At 39.5% G+C, this 19738-nt stretch overlaps 1 protein-coding gene across 4 annotated transcripts in view; it reads left to right on the plus strand.

The window, feature by feature from the left end:
* The window catches only part of LOC124618836 (PH and SEC7 domain-containing protein), an 814418-nt gene that overhangs the window by 647634 nt on the left and 147046 nt on the right, over positions 1 to 19738 (plus strand). For all 4 annotated transcript variants that reach the window (XR_006980055.1, XM_047145380.1, XM_047145381.1 and 1 more), the window contains exons 9-11: positions 4666 to 4858; positions 13499 to 13671; positions 16414 to 16642. Coding sequence is in view for 3 of the 4 variants with exons in the window: in XM_047145380.1 (XP_047001336.1) it covers positions 4666 to 4858; positions 13499 to 13671; positions 16414 to 16642 (595 nt within the window). In the remaining variant the exon portion in view is untranslated. The remainder of the gene's footprint in view (positions 1 to 4665; positions 4859 to 13498; positions 13672 to 16413; positions 16643 to 19738) is intronic.

The raw sequence follows: 19738 nt of genomic DNA on the forward strand, positions 1-19738 counted from the left end.
GTTTTGCAGTTCCAGGGGAAAGTTTACAGTCACTTGACATGGAAAAAGTGTATTTTCACCCAGAAAAAATTGTATTTTTGAGCAGGAAATCTAGGAAAAATCCGGTAATTTTTTTCCTTGTCCACATATACACTCTGTGGTGGCTGGAAGGTTTGATATTGATGGATGTACTGATGTAGTCACCCTTCAGGTGGAGGTCAACAGGAGGAATGTGTCACCTTGGGTTGAGAACCAGGTGAAGCAAAATGGGGGAGATGATGTTGAGGTTCTGGTGGTAGGTGATAAGTTTGGGATTCTGAGTGCTTAGGAAGTAGTCCTCTAGATGGCCCAGGAATAGGTTGACGTAGGACGGTGCCGTGCAGGTGCCCATTACTGTACCACAGATTTGTTTGTAGGTGATGCCATCAAAGCAGAAGTAATTGTAAGGATATCACTGATCAGCCAGAAAGCTGTGACCACCTACCTAAAAGCCAGTACGTCCACCTTTGGCACAGATATCAGTGGCAACGCATCACAGCATGGAAGCAATGAGTCCTTGGTATGTTGCAGGAGGGAGTTGGCACGTCCTGGGTTTGATTCCTGCCTGGGTCAGGGATTTTCTCTACACCTCGCCCCTCCACAGATTGGGTGTTCATGTTGACTCATCATGTCGTCATCATTTGGGAAAATGGTGAGACTGGACTGTGAAAAGATTGGGAATTTGTACAGGCACTGATAACTGATTTGTTGAGCACCCCACAAACCAAACAGCATCATCATCATCATCATCATCATCGTCACCACCAAATCTGCACACATAGGTCACCCAATTCCTGTAAATTCTGGGGGGGGATGAATTCTGATGCCACATTCAATCACTCCGATGTGTTCGATCGGGTTCAGACCTGGTGAGATGGGGATCCAGCACGTAAATTTGAATTGACCACAGTGCTGCTTGAACCACCCCATCACACTACTTGCCTTGTAACATGGCACATTATCTTGCTGAAAAGTGCCACAGCCGTCAGGGAACATGATAGTCTTGAGGAGTGTATGTTGTCTGCAACCAGTATGTGATACTCCTTGGCTGTCATGGTGCTTTGCATGTTCTCCATTGGACACATGAATGCCCATGTGAATGTTCCCCAGAGCATAATGGATCCGCCGTCAGCTTATCTCCGTGTCACAGTATATGTTAACATTGGTAGATGCATGGGTCAGTGGCTGTGGAGGCCCATCGATAGAAGTGTTCTGTGTACTGTGTGTTTGGACACACTTGTCCTCTGCCTAGTATTAAAATCTGATGTTCGTTGCGCCACAGTTTGCCGCCTGTCCTATTTTACCAGTCTACCCCAGCCTTAAGTGAGGGGTGGTGTTGGTTTCACCACATGTGGAAGACACTCAAAACATCACTCCTCAAATGCCTGACAAGTCTGGAGTTTCCAAAATGCTCGTCCCGAGCATCTGGGCCATCACAGTCTCACAGATAGCTTTCGCGCCTCCCCATTCTGCACACGGACAGCATCATTGCTGGTACAACATGCAGCAAGCGTGTGTGTGACTGGCAGGCACCCCTCACCTGTTGATGCTGCTGTTACCTGAATGGGTGTATATCGATAGTAGGGTTGTAGTCATTATGTTCTGGCTGATCAGTGTAGTTGGTCATGGTGACCAGGAAGGCTGTAGTAGTTTCGAAGTCAGATGGGTATTGAAAGATGTAGTGTTCAGTAATGGCAAGGCCATGGGCGTTGGGGTTGTTACTGTAGAGGGAGGTGGCATCAGCATTGATGACCATGGTGCTGGATGGTAGAGAAACAGGAACTGTGGAGAGTTGATGGAAGACATGGCTGGTGTCTTTTATGTAGGAGGGTAGGTTGCAGGTAGTTTGCTGAAGGTGTTGGTCCACGTGAGCGTAGATTGTGTCTGAGGGGTTACAATATCCAAGCCCAATAGGGTGATGGTGGAGAGAAATAGGACTAGGGGTTGGGTTCTAGAATGGATCTAAGAATTTGAGAAAGGACTAGCGGCCCTGCCAAGTTTCTGGAATAGGGCCACCGTGGCATGTTTTGTAGGTGGACGTATCTGATAGCTGGGAGAGTCCCTTTGCCAGATATTCCCTGTGGTTCATAACCAGAGTGGTGGAGGCTTCATTGGTAGATAGGATTTATAACATCACAATCAGCTTTTAGATGATGGAATGTGGCTTTTTCTGTGGATGTAAGCTTGGTTTCCATGTTGAGGGATTTGCAGAATGGTGAGGAGGCAAGATTGAAGGATAACAAATTTTTAGAAGTTAACGGGGATTGTTTTGGAGGCAGTGGTGGCGGATCACGGTTGGATGGAGGAGTAAACTGATTCGGGCAGGGTTCAGTGTTGGTTTTGGATTGAGTCTGATTGGTACAGTAGGTGTTAAAGAAGTGCTTTCACTGTAAGGGTTGGGAGAAGGAGAGAAGATCTGAACAACCCGAAGGTGGAATTCGGAAGTGGAGCAAAAGGTAAGGCCTTTGGACTTCACTGGGCTGAGGCTTTTGGAAGACAGGTTCTGACTATGTTAAGGGTCTGGTTAGATTGTGGATTCTATGTGGTAATTTGAAGGAGTATTGAGGGTTAGCTAAATGTAGTAGGTCTGTAAGGCAGGGTTTGATGACTATGAGGGGAGATTTGATGGAAGTCGTTGAGGTGATGGATAGTGGACAGTAGTCCAAGGCAATATGAGATGAATAGGTTGGAGGTTTATGAGGTTGCATTGCACATTTTACTTGAGTTCCATGAGGGCAGTGTTTCAATCCAGGAGATGGGATTCAGGAATTTGGGATTGCAGAGCAGGAGAATTTTAAGAATGGAGAAAAGGTACTGGAAATTGGTTTTGTCCATATGTATATCGATTTGCAGGACTAGGTTGGCGAGTATTACGCATTGATGGAATTTCAACAGGTAGAGATCATTGCAGAAGAAGGGTTTGCAGCTGGAGAGGGGTGATTTCATGACCTCTTGCCTCGTGGCTTAATTCCCTGCATTAGACCCAATATGCAAGATCTGTCGCATACACCCACCCACTATCACCTACTTCAGTCCTATCTCAGGCACATCCTACTCCATCGAAGGTAGGGCCACCTGTGAAAGCAACATGTGATGTATCAACTAAGCTGCAATTACTGTGCTACTTTCTATGTAAGCATGACAACTAACGAGCTGTCTGCATGAATGGCCACTGCCAAACTACAGCCCAGAGACAGCTGGGCCAGCCAGTCACTGGAAATGCTGCCCAAGATGATATGCTTTGGTTTATTGGCAGCTTCACTGCCTGTGCCATCTGGATTCTTCCCACCAACAGAAACTTTTATGAAATGCACAGGTGGGAACCCTCCTTACGACATATCCTCCATTTGCGTAAACCTCCACTAGTCCCTGTCTCCCACTTACCTGTCCCATTCCCTGCTCCCACTCCAGTACTTCTCATGTCCATCCCTCCAATGCACCTGAAGTCTTCTCCTCTCCTCTCCTCTCCTCTCCTCTCCTCTCCTCTCCTCTCCTCTCCCTCCCCCCTCCCACCAACACCACCACCTAGCCCCTCACACTGCTTCTCGATGTTGCACTTGAAAGCCTTGAATGCCCGTTAGGCTGCTCTAGCTTCTTCCCCACCCACATCATGGGATATCATGCTATCCTTCCCCCTCCTGCCTCATACTGCATCCTTACCACCACCACCACCACCACCACCACCACCACCACCACCACCACCACCCATCCCTGGTTGCTGCTATGCCAGACGCATCGCAGTTCGAATCTAGCGCCCTGTGGCAATGACTGTGATGGTGACAGTGCTCGCGGGCGCGCGCGTGTTTGTGTGTGTGTGTGTGTGTGTGTGTGTGTGTGTGTGTATACTGTAGAAGTAGTTCTTTGTCTGAAAGCCCTAATATTGAAGGATTCTCTTTTCATTGGTCCTGTCTGCAACTGAACACCTCATCTGTACTGTAAGTAGCACTCCATCCATTCCACATCATTGTTACTCTATCTTGGACTTCCCGCTGTGTTCATTTTTCGAACTGCATCATTTACTCAGTTAATCAGGAAAACAATCTGCATATAATTTTTGGAATGAAATGTATTGTCATTGATAAACAGATACAGCCTTAAGTTTACATTGAGAACTTTCCTCTTAGCACCCTACTCTTATTCATTGTGTAACAGCAGCCGTCACTTGGGGCGACAAACTGAGTGGCATGCCAGTGGTGCCCAAATCCAAAGTTTGCACAATGTGTATCATAATTAGTATCTAAAACTTGAATGGGTGAAAGTATACAGTAACAAAAGCCAAGAAATCGAAGAAAATAACTTTTTGCCAGATAATTGCAAATGTGTGTTTACAAGCTACCACTGTGTATTAAGGTCCTTCAGCAACCATCTGTAGACCGAATAATGAAGCTGTGCTTCAAAATGTTCATTGGTGAATAAAAATTTGCTGTTGAAAAGTCTGTAGATTTACTTTATTATTAAATTTTCAGTTATTATTATATTTATTATGATTATTATATTAACACAAATGGGTATTGATTCTGTGGTATGAAAATATCATTACTGATTATATAAACCTATTATCTGACTTTCAGCAACATTATCATGAGAGTTTTCAAATAATGTTTTCTTTCTCAGTTTTAATACAATATATAATTATTATATTAACAGATGCTGTTCACACTCTGACATGTGCCATAATGCTCCTCAACACGGATCTTCACGGTCAAAATATTGGTCGCAAGATGACATGCACGGAATTCATTGAAAATCTCTCAGAACTGAATGATGGTGACAACTTCCCAAGAGAGGTGCTCAAACAGCTATACCAGGCAATTAAATCTTATCCACTTGAATGGGCATTGTAAGTAATGTTCAGCTTACAAGTACTTGGCTCATTACACTCTGTATGTTACGTTTGTTACATCAGCTGATATCTGTGGTGAGAACGAGAGACTCTTCTATTAAAAATGTGTCATTAATCCAGGTTTTATGTTATGTTCTGTACATCCATTCACATGGCAGAAGTATTGGCCAGCAGTGCAGGAAGTGTTGCAGAGTGAGTACTAGGTCACCAGCATTGTGAAGCCTAGTGCAGGGTTGGCTCAGGTGACTGTTAACATAGGGGAGCTATGTAGGAATTTTATGAAAGAGGATCAGGTAGTGATTGTGAGTGGAGCAGGGAGTAGTCTTCATAGGGATGGGGAGTATGATGTAGGTAGTGACCTGGTAAAGATAGCTATTAAAACTGGTGGCACTAATGTGCACTTTGTGCCACTGTTTCAGCACAATGATCGGGCTCAACTTAACACTGCTGCTAAGTGTGTTAACATGGGGCTGGAGAGGGCACTGATGGTGGAGGGCATGGGTCACATTGCAGTGGTGCCAGTTGAGTCTATCAATAGATCGGGTTTCACTAGGCATGGCCTGCACCTCAGTAGGTTTGGGAAGGTGAGGCTGGCAAAGCTTATAGGTGTCAGTGTAGAGGGCGGTGGTGGGATCACAGGTGAAAAAATTCCTGTAGTAGTTGGTGTTAAAGCTGCACCTTTTTTAGAGTGAAGTCAGCTGATAGGTATTCCTGCTTAAAGGAAGTCCCTCTACCGAAGGAATCACCTTCAGAGGAGTTCAGGTATCCAAGTAGAGAAGGAATTAGCATATTTCATCAAACTGTAAGAGGAATTGGAGATAAAATTTGTGAACTGATTATAGATGATGACTCTGACATTATTGGTATATTGGAGCTCCACTTAAATAATTCGACAGTTAAGAGGCTTCCTTTACCAGGATACAGATAAGCTGGCTGTTTTTTCAAGGAGTTCTTTGTGGAGTGGGGTAGTGACCACATATGTAAATAAAAAAAAATAAAAAAATTGAATTTCATTTGAGTCCGTAGACATATCATGGCACTGAACTGAACATCTATTTGAATGTTGTGTAAGGGCAGTTTAATTTAATTCAACTAAACTTCTGATTTTTGTTGTTTATAGTCCCCAAACTCTGACTTCAGAGAATTTCTGCTCAAGTTAGAGAGGATTCTTGGTTCACTTTATAGGAAGTACTAAAATTTAGTTACATGTGGTGACTTCAATATTAATTCTGTATGTGATTGTGCAAGAAAAAGGATGTTGGACGATCTATTAAATTCGTATGATCTGATGCAGATTGTTTTATTCCAACCAGGATGCAGGGGAACAGTAGCACAGCGATAGACAATAGTTTTATTCGTTCTTCATTACTAGATGGGAGTCTGTTAGTAAAAGGGTAAATGGCCTTTCAGACCATGATGCACAAATTTTAACACTAGAAGGTTTCTGTACTCAAACAGTTGTTATATATAATTGCAAACCACATAGAAAAGCTAATCCAAAGGCAGTAGAGAGCTCTTTAAAGCTCATTAAGAAACAAGAGTTGCAGGATGTTTATAGTGCTAATAACATAGATGACAAATATAATGCTTTACTTAACACATTTATCATGCTCTTCGAAAGTTGCTTTCCATTAGAATATTCTAAACGGGGTACCTGCAGTAAAAGTCAGCCTGGGTGGCTGACTACTGGAATAAGGATATAATGTACAACAAAGTGGGAATTATATCAAAATGTTAGAAGTACTCACAATCAAGCTACAGTTGCCCATTACAAACAGTATTGTAAGGTGCTTAAAAATGTTATTAGGAAGGCAAAGAGTATGTGGTGCACAAATGGAATAGCTAACTCACAGGATAAAATTAAAACCGTATGGTCAATTGTGAAGGAATTGTCTGGTCAGCATCACAAGGTCGACGATATAAAGTTAGTTCGTAGTAAAAATATTACTGTTACTGATAAATCAGATATGTGTGCAGTATTTAACTATCATTTTCTGAGCATTGCTGGTGAATTAAATAAAAATTCAGTTTCTACGGGGAATCATATAACACTCTTCGCAAATGCCTTTTTGAGATTGATGACTGAAATATTCCTGTATGATATTGACAAGGGGTAGATTGAGTCAATAATTAAACCACTAAAGACTAGTGACTCTCATGGACATGATGGAGTGCCTTGCAGAATATTAAAGTAGTGTGCTGCACATGTTAACCCTGTACTTAGCCATATTTGTAATGTTTCCTGTAAGAATGGTCAGTTTCGTGAACAATTAAAGTACTCAGTAGGAAAGCAGCTTTATAAAAAGGGAGAAAGGGATAATGTAGACAATTTTAGACATATTTCTATGCAATCGGTGTTTGCTAAAGTTATTGAAAAGCCTGTGTACATAAGGATAATTGATAATTTTATTTCATATAATTTGCTATGAAATGTACAGTTTGGTTTTAGAAATGGTTTAACAACTGAAAATGCTGTATTCTCTTTCCTCTGTGGGACAGCGGATGGTTTAAACAAAAGGTTTCAAGCACTAGGCGTATTTTTTTTATTTAATTAAAGCATTTGTGTTTATCACAAGATATTGCTCCAGAAGTTGGACCATTATGGAATATGGGAAGTAGCTTACAATCCGTTCACCTCTTACTTTAACAGGAGACAGCAAAAGGTAATTATTTGTAGTGTTGAGAATGGCTATGATTTGGGGTCTGAGTGGGGCATGGTGAAATAGGGGTGCCCCAGGGATCGGTGCTGGTGCCTCTCGTGTTCCTCATTTATATATAAATGATATGCCCTCTAGTGTCACAGGCAATTCTAAAATATTTCTGACTGCTGATGACACTAGCTTCATAGTGAAGGATGTTGTGTGCAACATTTGCTCTGCATCAAATAGTGCAGTTCATGATGTAAGTTCATGGCTTTTAGAAAATAAACTAATGCTAAATCACAGTAAGACTCAGATTTTACAATTTCCAACACAGAGTTCAACAAAACCCGACATTTTAATTTTGCAAAATGGGCATATGATTAGTGAAATTCAATAGTTCAAATTTCTAGGCATTCAGATAGATAGTAAACTGTCGTGGAAAGCCCACTTTCAGGATTGTGTTCAGAGACCTAATGCTGCTGTTTTTACTATTCGAACGGTATCTGAAGTAAGTGATAGTGCAACACAAGAAGTGGTCTATTTAGCTTATTTTCATTAGCTTATGATACATGGTATTATATTTTGGGATGGCTCTTCCCATTCTTGAAAGATATTTTTGGCTCGAAAACAGGCGGTTCGAGCAATACGTGGTGTAAGTGTGCAAACCTCTTTGTCGACCCCTGTTCTTTAGTCTGGGTATTCTGACATTAGCATCCGAATATATATATTCTTTACTGTCATTTATTGTTAACAATATCACCTTATTCCCAAGAATTAGCAGCTTCCACTCAGTTAATACTTGGCAGAAATCCCATCTGCATTTGGGTCGCACTTCCTTGACTCTTGTGCAGAAGGTGTGAAGTATACTGCTGCATCCGTTTTCAATAAGCTACCACAAGAATTAAGAAATCTTAGCAGTAGTCCACATGCTTTCAAATCAAAAATAAATTTTTGAGGAAATACATTTTTTAAATATCATACTGAAGAACTGATTACATAAATGAGAAAATTTAATTTTTTCAGTACTTTTGTAGGCATAACTCTTAATTGTGTGTTTGACTTTTCTAAAATTTTCAATGCTTATATTTGAGTACAGAGACACAGTTTCCAAATTTTTTCTAAAGTCAGTAAATGCAAAGACTGGGAGTCAGTAAATGCAAAGATTGGGAGTCAGTAAATGCAAAGATTGGGAGTCAGTAAATGCAAAGATCAGAAGTTAAAAGTTTTGTTAATACACATGTTCAAAGCATTTCTTTTTTATCATTAGCATTAATTACAAAGAAAGCTACTCTATTGTTCATTTTGTCTAGAAATAAAATAATGTACTACAGTATAACACATTAGTATCATACTTTTCTGTAAACGTTTGATAAGTAGAAGTGTAAAATAGCGACAGATGTAATTCAGATAAAAATTCAAAATACTGGGTACAACTACCAATATTAGGTGATAAGGATATCCACATTCAGACATAATCTTCCAAAGGCTACCATGGCTCACAAGGTCAAAAGCCTTCTCGAGGTTGATAAAGGCGATATGGGTTTCTGTATTAAATTCTCTGTGTTTTTCTACAATGTTTTTAATTACAAACACATTGTCTGTGCCTGAATGGCCTGATTTAAATCCATTTTATTATTCAGAAGTAATAGCTACTGTCATACTTTTCGTGAGGTTATTGATGTCATGAGTTACAATTATGGAATGAAATTTCCATTTCTTGAAAAGGGAGATTACTTGTACTGTATACCAAGGATCAGGGGTTGTGCAGTTCATCCAGCATTCATTTACTAAGTTTAAAAGTCTTTTATCTGGCCCTCATATGTAATTAGTTCTGCTTTTATTCCATCTATTCCAGCAGCTTTTCTGTTTTTCATGCACTTTCAAAGCCACATGGAGCTCGTCCATTGTAATTGGATCTACTGTTTCATTGTAAACACTTTCCCCATTGTTACCTCTAGCCTTCTTTGTACACAATAATTCTGTATAATGCTTTATACATCATTCATTGGATATAATGGCAAGTGAGGTAGTGTCTTTTTCTACCTTGTTCAGGGCTTTCATGACTTTGTATGCCCATTGCTGTCTACTATGTATGTCATGTTCTGAGAGGCTTATGAAGAAGTGTCACGACTCTTGGTGTGTTTTGCACTCTGTTTGTTTCACAGTGTTTCTTTTTGTTTCTTATTTTTCCCTGCTCTCATATGTTTTTGTCTGTAGAAATTTCAAAGAAGCTACTTGTTTTTCTTTAATGGCTTCTTTAATTTCTGTGTTCCAAATACTGAGTTTTTTTCCCATCTATCTTTTTTTCCAATTGCTTCCGAGGCAGTTTTGTTGACACATGTCTTAATATTAATTCACTCTATATCGATGATTGGTAGCGAAGCAAGGTTTTCTTGGAGTCTGTGCTGATAAAGTTTCGAAGTACTATATTCCAACTGGAGGTGTACTTTGAACAACTCATACTGTGGTTTCTTTTGGAGTTTATTTGTTTTCTTCACTTTTGATAGTAGCCTTAACTTACTGCCTAAAGGGTAGTTGTTGTTGTCTGTGTCGCTTTCTCTGTTAACGTGTATATCTTGTATAAGAGTCTTCATTTTATCATTAAGTAATATATTAGCAACCAGACATCTTATGTCTCATGCATTCCATCTGAACTCGTGAGAGTCTTTCTTTCTGTAAAATGATTTAGTAATTTTAAAATTATTAAAAGAGGCAAATTGGCGAAGTTCCTTTGATTATTGTTAAGAATGTTTTCTCCAAATAGTCCTATTATACCTGGTATGGGTAGTTTTCAGACACTTGCATTAAAATCACCGGCTTTGACAAAATGGTCTGTCTCGTTAACACTGTTAACTTCTTTCTGACAAAGTGTCAGTATCAACCTTCCTTCCCTCCTCTTGTCTGTATACGAGATGACCACTTGGAGTTTGAAATCTGACTGTCATTGTTCTTTCATTTATGAAGCTGTACTGATGAATCTTTCTTCTCCATTTATCACTGAATGAAATTGTTACTCCAGCATTGGTTTGTTTTCTTTGTGGGATGCAACTCTAAGCCATCCAGTAGTCTGTCAGATCTTTTGTTCCTTTTAATTTTTTTCTTAATTTCTGTTATTATTGCAGTCTACTTCCCTCTCATTGAGTACTCGATTTAAATTGCTTTCTGTGTTGGTCAATCCTGTAACATTCCATGTAGCTAAAGACATACAATCTGTAATGCCAAATCACACATCTGTTGTCCTTAAGATTTTCCCATTGTCATCAGTTGATCCAGTCCTTTATCTGAGACTATTTGTGAGTTTGTTAGTAATTTTACAATCCCCAGGCTGCATTACGAGTGCTGCACAGATTAAATCACGTGATGGGGCTGTCGCCACTAGGTATCGTGACCTGCCTGATTTTCTGTTGGAGAGTCTCTCTTAGGGAAGCTGGCATCACCGTGCCTCTAGAGCCCTCTCTGCCATTATGGGGAAATTTAAATGGCAAATTAAAGCAGTAATATGAAATATGTGTGTACTTCTGTAAGCAGCAAGAAAGAAGGTCTAACCCTTCAAATTAATTAATTAATTTTTTTTTCAGAAATGTTTCCATATTTTCTAACAATTTTTGATGACAGAAGGTTGTGTGAAGTGTGTGTACGCTACCTTTCCAACTCCTTTGTACGAGTTGACTTACTTGAGAGTGAACAGCTGATCTTCTTCCCTGTTTAGGCGGCTGCTGGAATCTCTATAAACTTCTAAAGATGATGCTAGTTAAAGGAATTTCTAAGACTCCCTCTTTATTCGTGAAATAAAGAGGTACTCGAAGAATACTTTTGGTTCACTATCAGTGTATTTCAGCTTCCACAGAGAACAAAATTCACACTTCTCACATAAACATTCGACTTCTTGTAAGTCACCTGTGTCGTCTCACATTAGAAACAATTAAGTTACATTTGCAACAGAGTTGGTTTAATAATCAAGACTCTGTTACACCGAAATCACAAACATGTCTTGCCTCTAGACAGTTACATAAATACTCCATGGTCCTCTCGTACGCACTCACTAAACATCCATGGACTGCGTGTCGGTGCTGTTCGACCGCTGCAATTACATTCTTCTTGCGACTGAATTTAAACCTGCACACACAGACATGTGACACGCAGTAGGTAGGATTCCACTCTCTCACACTTGTATCTAAAATATCGTGTGTTAGAGATGATAGAAGGCTGAGTGGTTCTAGAATTTACGCAGAAGTTCTCGAAACAATACAGTTTGGATTGTATTCAGCTCAGATGGTAAATATCCTCTTTTACCATGAAACCATAAGACTTATGTTATCCTGAAGGGAAGGTGGAAATCTCTTAAAATGAAACATATCATCTGTAAGGGAGAAACTTAACATTAGAAATTGGAAGAATGTGGAAGGGAGCATTAAATGGAATATGTTTTCAGATCCCTAACAAAATCAATGTTTTTGTCATTTGTTGCCCACTGTTACCACAATAATTAAACACTGTGTATATTTGTGGCAACCCTTATTAATTCTTGCGTTTATTTAATCTATTTTAAAAAGCATGTAGAGGCTACTTATTTTGTCATGGATGTTCTAACATCAAGAGCAACTGTACAAAGGATTCCTTATGGAGTCACCCAACAGGAAATGTTGGAGAGACGGGGAAATTTGATTGTGGGATTATGTTACCAACCACAAATGTGGGAATTTCGGATAAATCACTGAACAGTTTCATCTGAATAACAGGGATGCAGTATGAATTAAGTCCACTGCAGTAACACTTTTCATTATTCTGTGAGGTACATTCTGGAATCATTTTAATGCCCAGAATGCTAACATGTGAACTCCAACTGTTAGTGTAACTGCTAACAATGCTCCCCCAGCCCCCTGAAGAAATAAAAATTATTACTGCCAAACTGTTGTACATATTTAAACCAGAGAGAATAGTTTTAGTGTTGATAACATTTCTTTTGACATCCATAGTGTATATAAGTCTCTAGAAGGTGTAGAAGCAACTTTAACTAATTTAGAAGTAATAAAAAGACATGTCCTTCAGTGTCTGGCTGTTTAATAATTTGCACGATGTGTTGAAAATATTTCCCCGAATGGACTTGGTAGTTCTACAGTAATTAAAGACTAACTTGCAGATATTTGACCCAATAAAAAATCTACCTTCCATTTTCGGTTTAGGGTCATTTCTAGATGCCATCTTTTGTTTATGATGTATCATGACAGTTAAAGGAGCCTGTCACCACTGGAGACAGGGCCACAGATTGTCCTCAGAGTCATAAAACCACACATACATGCCATAATAAACCCACATAAATCCACCTGATGATGAAGATTTAAAGCTTTGGAATATGTTGTGGGAAATAACCAAACAGTGGCTGGTACTGATTATGCACTTTTGTTTGGCCCCGCGGTGATTGTGGAAGTTGGCTGACTTCATGCTGTTCCAGAATGTTTACAATCACTATTGAAATTAGCTATGTAACAGTATTGTGTGCCACAACAATAAGTAGCCATTGTGAATATCCCATGTGTGGTGTTATGTGTAGTGACTGTTAATATTATTTACAAAAGAGAGCTAAGATGATGTACCTGTCCTATTAGTGACTCGCAATCAACTTTCCCGTAACTTCTGCAATGCATGAACCTATTACACGTTCATTCCTTTTGAAAGCTGTGAGCTGGCTGCTGTGGGAGAGGGAGACAGGTCTTTTCTAAGCAGCCCATGTGCTATGAGCAGATCGCAAATTTCCATTCCCAACATTTTCTGCTCAGGGGCCAAGTGAAAGTGTGTGACCAGTAAACCTGTTGTTTCATCCAGTAACAGTCATGGTAAAGTCCTAACTTAAAATGAATGAGATTATATTTCCGGTAAATATTCTAATAATTTTTGAGAGTACGTTTCCTTCTTAGTGTGTGTGGTTGTGGTGGCAGTGGCAGTGTAATAGTAGGACTGACCTGAGTATGGCTACTACTCAAATATTATGTTGCAGAGACGATGATGCCGGCAGTGATGAATGCAGCCTCCCAGCAAAGCAAGCTGATGGGCAGCATAGCCTTTCAGCCAGCAATCCTTTCCTTGATGTGCCTAATGCTGCTACAGCAGTTGAGTACAAGAAAGGCTATGTTATGAGAAAGAGCTGTATTGATCCAAATGGGAAGAAGAGTGAGTACATATCAATTCCCAATGAAGAAGAAATATTTACATTGTCTAAAACCTTCACAAAGTTAATAAGTGCACAAACATAGAGCTTACATAGTTATAAGCTCTGTGTATGAAACTAAAGTAAAACGAGATAGAAAACTGCTTATTAGGAGAAAGTAAGAGAACTTAACTTCGCTTGGCTTTTCTACTTTTTATGTGTCATTTCCACTCCTTTTTACCCACGTTCTCAACATTCTAACAAATGGAAGCAGTTCCGGAAGTTCTGGATTTATTCCCAGTTTTGAACTGCTTCTCTTTTTAAGCAGAGTATCTATACCTTTCTAAGTTGGTTTGTATAACACCATTGGTTGTAACAAATATGAGAAAAGTGTTTAAAAGATTGTGACCTCCATGTGAATGTTAGTAAGTCTCAATAATCAGTATATAAACCAACAACACTGAGAACAATTTTGTAAATAATATATACATAATGTGGACAACAAAATTTCTTGGAAGGTACCTGAATAAAAATCTTCGCTGGGTAAATCAAATAATTTTTATTTGTGAGGAAAATCAGTAGGAATTTATAACTCCTTGGCCAACTGCAGATACAGTTAATATCCGAACAGTGACTTGTTTATTATAGTACTATTTACCTGTTTTTAATTATGACATTAAATTTGTGGACTGTGCAGCTGATGTGTAAATAGAATGTTGCTGCTACAGAAAAGGATACAAGTACTGAATGGGATATGAAGAATTTTGTCATGAAGTTTTGGCGCAATGTAAATACTTAACAGAATATTCTTTGCACTTAATTTAAATTAACTTTTCATGTACCCAGAAATCCTACTTGTTAAGTGTAGTGGTGTGTTTGGGTACAATACCAGGTCTAAAGACAACTACTTTGACAAAAAAGTAAATTTCAAAATGACTGAACAATGCTTTTATATGAGTTGTTTAATAAGCTGCCAGACACTGTATTAGAGGAATTATTTAAAATTGATTTTTTTATACACAAGTTTTTATTTGCTCAATGTGGAAGATGTAGCATCTGATGGAAATTGATATATGACATTGCTTGGATTGTGAACCCTATTATATGAAGGTGACTCAGATATAAATGGTAATTGTGCCATTGTACTGTGCAAGCATTTCTGAACAAGATGGTGGAGTGGTGGGTTGAAGAGTGGAGTGTTAAAGGCTGGTTTGTTACGGTTGGGGAACCAGCTTGTTTTGCTACTTCACTCTGTGTGGCCCCTGTAAAGTCATGAGTGAAGAAGAGCTTCCTTCTTCTATTAAGCAATGTTATTTTCATGAAGTTTTAAACGTATCAAGCGGTTAGACTCTCAGAGATTTTGACTCATTTGAAGGAACAGTTGAGGATGCTACACTGTCCCAGAACTGAGTGTTTACATGAGCCAGAGAATTTAATGGTGACTGAGAAAGTGTAGAAAATGAAGGTCATGCTCAACATCCAAAGTCAAGGCTTGGAGGCAAATACGTGCTGTTAGAGAGAGAGAGAGAGAGAGAGAGAGAGAGAGAGAGAGAGAGAGAGAGTATTGAAGGTGATTACACAGCAGGAGTGGGTGAAAGCATTGGGAGTGCTCGCTCGTACTATATTGATGATTAGTTTGGCTTTAGAAAAATTAGTGCTGAAGGGTTCCGAAGTTGTTAATGGAACCACAGAAACTGGTCAGGTTGGAGATCTGTAAGAGACTTTGGAATTGATTCTGTAAGAAGGGGAGGATTTTTTGAAGTGCATCATCACATGTGAGATATGGGTCTATCATTACATTCCAGAATTCAGAATATAAGGAGTGGCAAAGAAAGGATGAAGGTTGTCCATGAAGGCCAAAAGCTGCCTCTCAGCCAGAAAAGTTTTGCAACCATTCTTTTTACTACATAGGAGTGTTACTCATTGACTTTCTTCACAATCGATGTACAGTGAATGTAGCTTACTACTGCCATGGCTAACTTTAGCAAAAGCCACGCACTGAAACAAAAGACGGAAAGTGCATCAGAGATGTTATCCTTCCCCAAGACAATGCTAAGCCTCGTATAGCGAATTTGACAAGGGACAAATTAGTGGACATGGATTGGGAAATCCTTGACCACCTTTCCTACTATCCAGATTTGCACCTATCCCCCCCCCCCCCCCCCCCCCCCCCCCCCCGCCCCCTCCTTCAACTATTTTTCCTTAGCTTCTGTGAAAGAATTGCTTGGAGGGAAAACGGTTCAAAGACATCAAGGAGCATATGTGCAATTGGCTAATGATGCGCTCTCAAACTTTTTATGAACGAAGAATGTTGAAGCTTCAGAATCACTGGCAAAAGTGTGTAGAATGTGGAGGAAGCTATGTAGGGGAAAAAAATCCTGAAGATTTCAGTTGTGTAAATGATAAATGAATAAATGTATGAAGAGTAATTACCATTTTACATTTGAATCACCCTCATATAACAAGAAGTAGCGTCTGAGCACTAACTAATACTGGTATAGGATGGTCAGTATTGTCACTTTTTAAAGGGAGTACCAGTATCTTAATACAGCTATTTGTAAGTACAGTGTTTTCTTATAGAGTCCTGTAGCAAATAAGCTTTAGAACACAGAATGTAAAATCTTTTAAAGTCCTGCAAAAAAATTAATTATCTCTGGGGAAAATTGTTTAGATGTAGTTTTAAAAAATCAAAATGTTAAGTTCTGTTTTAGACCGTAAAAACACACAACTTTTGATATTTATGCTATGATAATTTTGTTTTTCAGCGCCTTTTGGGAAGCGTGGGTGGAAAATGTTCTATTGCACGCTACGTGATATGGTACTGTATCTCCATAAAGATGAGCATGGATTTCGTAAAAGTGCTCTGAGTGATAACTTGCACAATGCAATCCGTATACATCATTCCTTGGCTACAAAAGCCACTGACTACACCAAGAAACAGCACGTCTTTCGATTACAGACTGCTGACCAGGCAGAGTATCTGTTTCAGACAAGGTGAGCACAGAAATCTCTTCAGCAGTAGTACATGTTCCAATATTTGTTTGTTTGAGTTCAGAGCAGTGACTGAGATATGAATATCCTTTCCATGGGACGACATTAACCTGTATCATCCTGCATGTCAAATTTGGCAGGGTAGCTCAAATTACAGTTGTTCTTCGTATGCAGAAGTTTGCAAGTTCAGGAAAAGTATACTGGCTTTTAGATGAAATGACTTCTAAAGTAAAGAAACTGTTGTTATACAATGTTGTGAGACTGCAATTTGGTACTTAGACAATGGTGAGGTATTGTGTTGGGCAGAATTGGTGCAGGGAATGGGAGGGAGATTTGGGAAAGGGTGGCTGATGGCTCAGAGGGAGGCAGTAAGTGCATAGGATAGAAAGTTTGGGAGGGAGAGGCCACAGATGTGTAGGATAGTAATGCAGACATGGGCACCTGAGCCAGCGAGTTTGTGCAGTGGATGATGGTGATGGTGATGGTGATGATGATGGTGATGGTGATGGTGATGTGGGAACAAGGTGAGTTAACTGAGATTGAGGCTGGCAGTGTTATGGGAACAAAGGATTTGTTGCATTAGTGACTCCCAACTATGCGTTTCAGAAAAACTGGTGTTGGGAGTGGGGGGGGGGGGGGGGGGGGGGGATCCAGGTGGCTTAGGTTGTGAAGCAGCCCTTGAAATTCAGAATGTTGCGCTCACAGGGGAAACTCCCCATCACACACCCATCAGATTTAATGGCAAGATGGTCCAGTGGATAGCCAATTACAAACTGAACACAGATTAATCACGAAAACAGGAAGAAGGTGTACTGAACTGTGAAAAAGAAGCTAAATCAAAACAGTTAATGGTCGTAGCTCAAGATATGCAATATCGAGCGGAATTGTGTAACTGTGGTGCCCTGGTTGGGATCTCATTGTTGGACTGTGAAGTGGGAGATCCATGTTCAGATCACCCTCATACCTTTAATTTTTTTTTTTGTTCACAAAAATATGAACTCTGTCTGGTCTCCGACATATCTATTTGCTCCATTAAAGTCAGTGTCTGTGTCGTGGTGTAATGTCCGTTTGCAAAAGTAAGATGTAAGGAAGGGACTTACACATGTACATACCTCCTGTTTGTTCTACATAAGTAACCCATGGTATGACTCTTGCATTCAATTTTGGAAGTTTTGTCTCTTGAATTAATTTGTTGTAACATAGTTCACAGCCTTTTATTTGATGTTTTCATTTCTGTGAGGTCTATGTGGTGCCTCGCCTGTTCTCACTATCATCATGTTTACTTGCGATAGTTATATGTTCTTATCACAGGACTCGTATTCTATAACCAGTGTATAGTAAAACAAATGCCAAGTCTATAGAAGAACAGACAATATCAGTAACTGGACGGAAAGTTCATAATTTTGTGAAGAAAAAGAAAGAAGTGGACAGAGGGAGATCTGAAAACAGATTTCCTGCGCTGCAGCCCAACACAATGACCACACAACCACAACACCATAATTTTTGTATTGTGCTTGATGTTGGTCATCTTGAGCTTCGACCGTTCACTGTTTCTATTTTGCTTCTTTTTTCACAATTCAGTACACTTTTTTCACGTTTTGTCTGTGTTCAGTTTTTGATGGGCTATTCGCTGGGCCATTATACCATTAAATCTGAAATGGGTGTGCTGGGGAGTTCCCCTTGTCAGTAGTATTTTCTGCTGCTGAGTGGCCAACTGTGCTCTGGGGCACAGTTGGGCAGTGACCACTCATTATGGTGTGTGGTTGGTTGGTGTTGTGTGTGTGTGTGTGTGTGTGTGTGTGTGTGTGTGTGTTGAAGTATTCATTCTGTTTTGCATGCCTGTCAGTGACTCAGTGGTTCCACTATTTAGTGGGCTGTTTCCTTTACTCCTAAATTTACATTCTACCATATTTATTTCCTTTCAGAGACAGATTGGCTGGCTAAGACTTACTCTCAGGAATGACTGTTCCCAATTCACTCCATAGACAAACACACACAAAATTGACAGTAATAATGTTGTGTACTGACAGAAACATTGTAGGAAGTTGTAAATTCTTGCATGTGTTTAGTGTTGGCCTACAACTAGAGAAACAATGTAATGCTCATGTTAAAACATCTGAGCCTACCTACATCTTCCATAAAAATAATTGACAAAAATAGGAACATATATTTTGCAGGTGTTCTTTCATTCATGAGCATTGGTGTAATTGCTTGGGACAACTCATCACTTGGGCAAAAATTGTTTTTTGCACGAAGAAAGTAATTAGTATTATATGTGGGGCTCAGTGACATGTTTTTTTAGATGTCAGTCCCAGCAGTTGAAAATATTAATCACACTCTCTCCAGAATTTATTCATGAATGAAATTTTATATTAATCAATCAGTTAAGCATGAGAATTTAGAAATATTTGCTTACAAGGCATTAGAAGGAGAAATATGTCTACTATCCTCTACTACATATAACTTTTTAGATTTTGAATATCATAATCACCGTCATTGTTGTTGTCATTGTCATCGTCAAGTTTTCTGCTCTGTGAGCATATCCATGTTGTCTCCAGTTTTTGTAGCCCTTGTACTCCTTATTAATATCATCTATTGAGTCTTCTGTCCTGCATTTCACCTATCCTCCAAATGCTTCGGGAACTCAAATGGAAATCCCTGCAGGGAAGGGAATATTCTTTTCGGGGAATGCTATTGATAAAATAATAGAACTGGCATTTGAAGCTGACTGACTGCAGAATGCCTCTGCTGTTGCCAATATGTATTTCATTTAAGGATCACGAAGATAAGACAAATTGCGGCTCTTCCAGATGCATATAGTCAGTCACCTCGCTTTGTTTGCTAGGGGAAAAGCAACTGAAATGGTTAGTAGTTGTACAAACTACCCACTGACATACACCACTACCCTCCGTAGTGCATCATACATTGGCTTTTGGAGTGTGTATATAGATGTAGATTTCATTCTAGAACTATTTATAATATAATTTCTTTTTCATTTCCTCAGTATATGCTCATTCCAATTTCTTCGTGTGCAGTCGGTTACATTCAGTAATTACTCTTCTTCAGTTTTCCTCAGCATATGTTCTCTGTCTACCTGTT

This window comes from Schistocerca americana, chromosome 1 (genome assembly GCF_021461395.2).
Source record: "Schistocerca americana isolate TAMUIC-IGC-003095 chromosome 1, iqSchAmer2.1, whole genome shotgun sequence".
Classification (NCBI taxonomy): Eukaryota; Metazoa; Arthropoda; class Insecta; order Orthoptera; family Acrididae; genus Schistocerca; species Schistocerca americana.